Source organism: Capsicum annuum, unplaced genomic scaffold, assembly GCF_002878395.1.
Source record: "Capsicum annuum cultivar UCD-10X-F1 unplaced genomic scaffold, UCD10Xv1.1 ctg76865, whole genome shotgun sequence".
Taxonomy (NCBI): Eukaryota; Viridiplantae; Streptophyta; class Magnoliopsida; order Solanales; family Solanaceae; genus Capsicum; species Capsicum annuum.
The window spans coordinates 51,847-58,111 of record NW_025887206.1 but is presented as its reverse complement, the minus strand read 5'-3'; the positions used below and the strand labels follow the sequence as shown (position 1 = coordinate 58,111).

General features: G+C 37.9%; 1 protein-coding gene across 1 annotated transcript; it reads right to left on the bottom strand.

Annotated features, from left to right (window-relative positions):
• Nucleotides 1–5,255: 5,255 nt before the first annotated feature.
• On the bottom strand, nucleotides 5,256–6,035 carry LOC124894685. Its single transcript, XM_047405270.1, has 2 exons — nucleotides 5,759–6,035; nucleotides 5,256–5,593 (listed from the first exon to the last, which is right to left on the bottom strand). Exons 1-2 carry the CDS (start codon nucleotides 6,033–6,035, stop codon nucleotides 5,256–5,258), a joined length of 615 nt encoding a protein of 204 aa, XP_047261226.1.
• Between the last annotated feature and the right edge of the window lie 230 nt (nucleotides 6,036–6,265).

The following is a 6,265-nucleotide window of genomic DNA, read 5'->3' as shown; positions in this document are numbered from 1 at the left end:
CACAATGTTCACACATATATACACATCACATAGTTTTAGAACAAAATTTTTAGAAGGGTATTATTTTTCTCAAAAATCAACAAAAAAACATGTTAAATTCCCTAGATACTAAAAAATCTCCTAATTACACGAAAACACAACACAATACGACACAAACTTAACCTAGATATGCTGGTTCTATAACTATACCGCAACCAACAGAAAAAGAAGCACAATAATAAAAATTCACAAAGGCTATGGTATACCCCACCCCCAAATAAAAGATTGTGCATTATCCCCAGTGCATGTAAATAATGTAAATCAAGTGAATAAGGACATACCTAAAACATGCTAGGCACCCATATCATGATCATCCCTATATGGAGGTATCTCAACTAGTGAAGGCGGTGGTAGGGGCGATGTACTACTAAAGGATACATCCACAGCTATCTCAATATTTCTCTGCCAATCAGCAAATGCAGTCTCTCTTGAATCATGCATGGCCTATTTCAAGGTTTAATCATATGGTACATTGAGATCCTACAACTCTACCTATCTACCTCTCTTGGTCCCAACTATGGGGACAGCCTCCTCATCCTCCATAAACAAGTCAAAAAATCTAGGTTCATGTAGAGGTTCTGGTTGAACAACTAGAAGTATAACTAGGGGGATGGATGAAATATTGCTCTTATAAAGAGAGTGTACCTCAGCTAATAATATGGCCAACTCCTCTCTAGTCACCCAGATTAGGTATCTCAATGTCACTAAATTGGGTTGATACTCAGACCTCAAAATCATCTATAGGGCATTTACTTTAGCTCAAAACTCTGATATCTCATCCCTATGTGTAGTTTATAATCTTCATTCGAACCTAAGGATGGATCTGCCAATACAACAATGCCATCTTGGCCTCGACATTCTCTAAATGGGTGGTAGTATCACTCCGACTATCTACTAAGCTCTGCAAGAAATATCGTGATACAAAAATCATACCTATAGCAGTAATTATAGTAAAGGGGTGAGGGGCACTATAGATGTCCCAATATGATCTAAAGTGAAAACTAGAAATAAAGTGAAGTGGTTGAGGTCCCCTCACCCTGTGTTCTTATATTGGGGTCCTCTCTCAACTCCCCCATCTTAAAATCCATAGTAACACTAGCATCTCCTCCCTATGTATCATAGGCTCCACAGGAACTGATAGGCCCTCAGATTGGGTCAGAATCACTATCAGAGGCATATGAGTCCTCTGTGTGAGGACTAAGTTTGCCTTACCCTTGATCATACTATTTTGGGCCACGCCTCTAGCCTCTTCTCTTGCATCAACACCTGGAACCTCTGACATACTGACCTTATCATATAGTATCTGGATAAGACAAGGAAAGGGTAGAGCAGCTATATCACCAAAAGTCATTTCATATAGCTGCATGTTTGGTAATAGTTGCAAAACAAATATCATAACATGCCATCATGCTTGCTATCAATGCAGCTCTGTCTCAGGTCAATAGGTTGTCTATAATAGTCGGACACAATCCATAATAGACTACCAACCACTAGAATTTTATGGTAAAATTCAATGTCGCTTTCTTAATCATACCCTTCCCCTCGATCCAAGGGGTATCTACACCAAGATGTGAAATATAATTGGCGATCCATCTAGTTAACTCTACCCTCTTTCTCCTATGCTTCATATCCTATATAACATATCTGTCCCATATAATTTCAATATATAATCACACTCTACTGTAGACATAGAAGCTATATAATCTGGGCAAAAAAGAAGTCGATAGATTGTTGTACTTAAATATCAACAATGACCTCTCTTACCAGTGCCTGATCTAATTGAGATTTCTCTATATCCTTACTATATCTGGGTGTGGTCAATGATATCGTAGAAGCATAGGAAGCATAGAGCTCGTGCACCACTGAATGACTATATAAACACAAGGGTATAGTTATTCACCCCAGCTGATACCTATCAAATGGATCCTACATTAATGGTGCTCCAACCAACTCAGAAAATTCATCCTTCACTCATCATAAATAGTCCTCTTGGGCTGGCTGATCCCAGTCACAAATATATCACTCTCATAAATAGTTTGAAGTCTCTCTACACACCACCTCAGGTTTACCTCATTAATAGGTTTCATCAAGATATGTGCAGGGTCAAAAGCCTTATTTGCCTGAGCTGGTGTCTTTGTTCCTAGTGATGGCACCTGCTTTGAAGTCTGGTCTCTACTCTCCTTAAATTGAGGTGCTGCTGATAACTGCTCTTGAACTATTGCCTTGGACTCATCTAGTGACCCCTCCTCAAATTGAGAGTCTTGTGTCGCTGCTACTAGAAGTGACTAAGGGTGTGTTTGGTATGAAGGAAAATATTTTCCTTGAAAACAAGTTGATTTCTTACTTGTTTTCTTATGTTTGGTTAGTTGATGGAAAATCAACAACAACAAACCCAGTGTACTCCCACATAGTGGGGTCTGGAGGGGTAAAATGTACGCAGTCCATACCACTACCTCCGAAGAGGTAGTAAGGCTTGTTCCGATAGACCCCCAGCTCAGGACAAAGAATAATAAGTAAATTCATAATACATAATACAATGAAATAAGTTGGCATAATATAAAAGATGAACCCACACAGTAATACCCTATACTAACAAACCAAAGAAACCCCCACACACATACTCCCACCCCAAAGCTCTCCTAGCTACTGACTACGGCCCACCTACAGGCACTAATCTTTTACCCTTATCCACGTCCTCCAAACCTTCCTATCTAGGGTCATGTCCTCAATAAGATATAACTGCTCTATGTCACGTCTAATTACCTCCCTCTAATATTTCTTCAGCCTACCCCTACCCCACCTGAAACCATCCAAAGCCAATCTCTCATACCTACGAACTAGGGCATCCGTGCCCCTCCTCCTAATATGCCCTAACCATTGCAACCAAACTTCCCACATATTTTTCTCCATCAAAGCCACTCCAACCTTCTCCCGAATAGTCTCATTCCTAATCATATCACTTCTAGTAAGCCCATATATCCAACGCAACATCCATATTTCTGCTACCTTAAATTTTTGGATATAGGCGTTCTTCACTGGCCAACACTCCACTCCATACAACATGGTTGGACAGACTGCCACTCTGTAAAACTTTCCTTTAAGATTGAGTGGCACCTTCTTATCACCCAACACTTCCGAGGCGAGCCTCCACTTCATCCAACTTGCCCCAATCCGGTGGAATATATCCTCATCAATCTCACCATTTCTTCCCGTGGAATATATCCTCATCAATCTCACCATTTCTAGTATTTAGTTGGTGAATGAAAAAATATTTTTCAAAAAATACATTTTAGGGTTTAGCTAAAGCATAAAAATATATTTTAGAATGGTATTGGGGGTGCAGGGCGGGGTAGATGATTTTGAGAATTGTATGAAAATTTCAACTTTAAAGTGAGGTTGAAAGAGAGTTTTGGAAAATGTTTTCCTTACTTTTTGAAGGAAAGTCATTTTTCTTAGGTTTAAGGAAAATAAGTTGGTTTAGAAAACATTTTCCAAAACATATAAGGGAACCAAACATAAGAAAACTGGAAAATATTTTCTGCAAAATGTTTTCCTTCATACCAAATACACCCTACGACTCCACCTCTTCATTATCATTATCCTTCTCCACCTCTTCATTATCATTATCCTTTCCCTTCTCAGACTGGGGAGAGTGTAAAGGTGGTATCCTACCTAACTTTATCCTTGTCTTGGGTACTGGTATTCTAATATGTGGCTGAGCTCCAGGCCGAGTAGAAGTAGGTCGTATTTCCTATAGTAAACAGTTTTCAAGTGGTACACCTAAGGTATCTTTAATATTAGTTTCAGTTATAGTATGTATCTATGATCTAGTCATTGGCCATATCATTCTGGTCGGGGAAATCGGATACTTTTCCACCAAGCTAGTTCTATCGGGGGATGCATCCTATCGCCTTAAAGGTCCATACTTCTTCCTTAAAGTCGTTGGTGTTATGTGTACCTGAAAACCAAGTGTTAGTGTTCAAAAGATAGTGGGGGACTGCAATATTTGAAGAAAAACTCAAAATTGGAAAACTTTAAATTTTCTCTCAATTTTACATCCTTATAACTTATACTCAGTCCAACTAGTTCAATATTTGCACGTAAAACAAGAATCAACTTCTCAATACAATTGCGGCATATAAGACTCTTGGTATTCCTTGACCTATTCAACTTCAACTTTCGTTTAGGGCATGATCTTCAAGTTATAATTCTAGAACAATGCACCTATTTTTAATTTTAGGCTAATTCTAGGTGCCCATACATAAGCTTGTTGATTTATATATATTTTGAAAGCAATAAAACATATCAACTTACTTATTTCAATTTTAGCACAATATACTATTATTAGAATCCAAGAAGTTTACCTTTTGTTTCAACAATAGAAGGTAAAGATTGAAAAAGATAAAGAACCCTAGCTTTAATGCGCAATACGTATAAGTTAGCAAAGTTGGTACCAAGTAAAATTAGTGTTTTTTCCTTATATGTATTTGAAATAAGTTGGTAGGTTTGAATTTTACAGGGAAAGAGAAATTTTGAGATTTTATAGGGTTGAGAATCTGGTTTGGTTGCCTAAATAGCCCTATGGGGTCGATTTTGGGTCGGTTTATATCGAGGTGAACCTAGATTTTTAAAAGAAATTAGGTCCAAAATTTAGCCACTTACGATACACCTACAGATCGTAGGTGGCACCTATGAGCCATAGGTTCCCTCCATAGGTGGGCCTAATTTTTTTGGCCCTTTTTCTGCTCTCTAGACTGGTTTTTCTGACATGTATTGCATTACTTACGAAGTCATAAGTGGTATTTATGACCTCATAATTATGTTCACAAGTTCAAGTACAAAAAAATTCCCAAAAATCCATAGATTTCCTTTTAACATTCAATACACAAGTTACCTTGCCCGAGTGGGACTTATGACCTTCAAGAGTTGGTCACAAAGTCCCCTTACTTGGAATATTCTGAATGAAGAAATGTATTACCATGTTCTAGGGCAATCCTCATGCTACTATACCTACAAAAAAAAAAGAAAAATAATGTGAATACTAAAATAGTGGGTTGTCTCCTACCCAGTAATTGATTTAATGTCAAGGCACAACGTGACTAAGTTTCACCAACAAGCCCATGGGATGCCTCCCATACAGTGCTTGATTTAACATCGCGGAATAATATGGATACCTTAATTACTCAGAATCCATCAAGGTATCCAAAGGAGTATCCTCAAGGATCATTAACATAATGAATAACTGCCACCACCCTCAAGTAGGATGGATGCTTCATAGTTTTATGGTCTCTGAATGTGACTTCCTCATTACTAACTCTGAACTTGAGCTCTCCCTTCTCCATATCAACTATTGCTCTACCCATGTCCATGAATGGCCTTCCTAATATGATGGGCATCTTGAATTCAACCTTACAATCAAAAATAACAAAGTCAGCCAAAAATATAAAATTATCAACTTTCACTAACACAGCGAATAATATGCCCACAAGTGTCTTTATGTAGGGTCTTCCATCAACAATTGTAGATTCATTGGTTCTGGAGGGCTCAAGCCCAACTATTTGAACAAAGCCAACAACATCAAGTTAATGTTTTCTCCCATGTCACATAATGCTCTGGAAAACTTAGACGTCTCAATGGTGCATACAATTAGGAATGCTCTTGCTCTAGGATCACCCATTTTTTGTCCAGAGACTTTGAAGTGACTCACTAAAATGTTAACATCCACCAACATCCTCAAAACTCACAACTCTCTTCTTTGACACCAACTTTTTCATAAACCTAGAATATCCAAGCATCTTCTCCAAATTCTCAAGAAGAGGGATGTTCAAGCTCAACTCTTTCAACATATTAATGAATTTCTTAAAATTTACATCTTTCTTCTTTTGTTTTAGTCTTTGAGGAAAAGGTAGGGGCAGCCATGGGATTTTCTTCACTAAAGTCTCTTCAACCATTCCCTTGCCATTATCCTCATCAACATTATTATTAACACCTATCATCTTATCCGACTTCATGAAAAGTGTCTTTACAACCACATTACTATTATTACTCGACGAATTATCAGTAGGCAATGGGGGATCAATAGTAGACTTACCACTCTGAGTAGTGATAGCAAGATAATGACCATCATTCTTAGGATTCTAAATCATTTTTCTCAGAAGGGTACCTAGCTACCTCTAATTAGAAGTGGCACACATCTGCCCAAACTATTGCTCTAATTATTTTATCA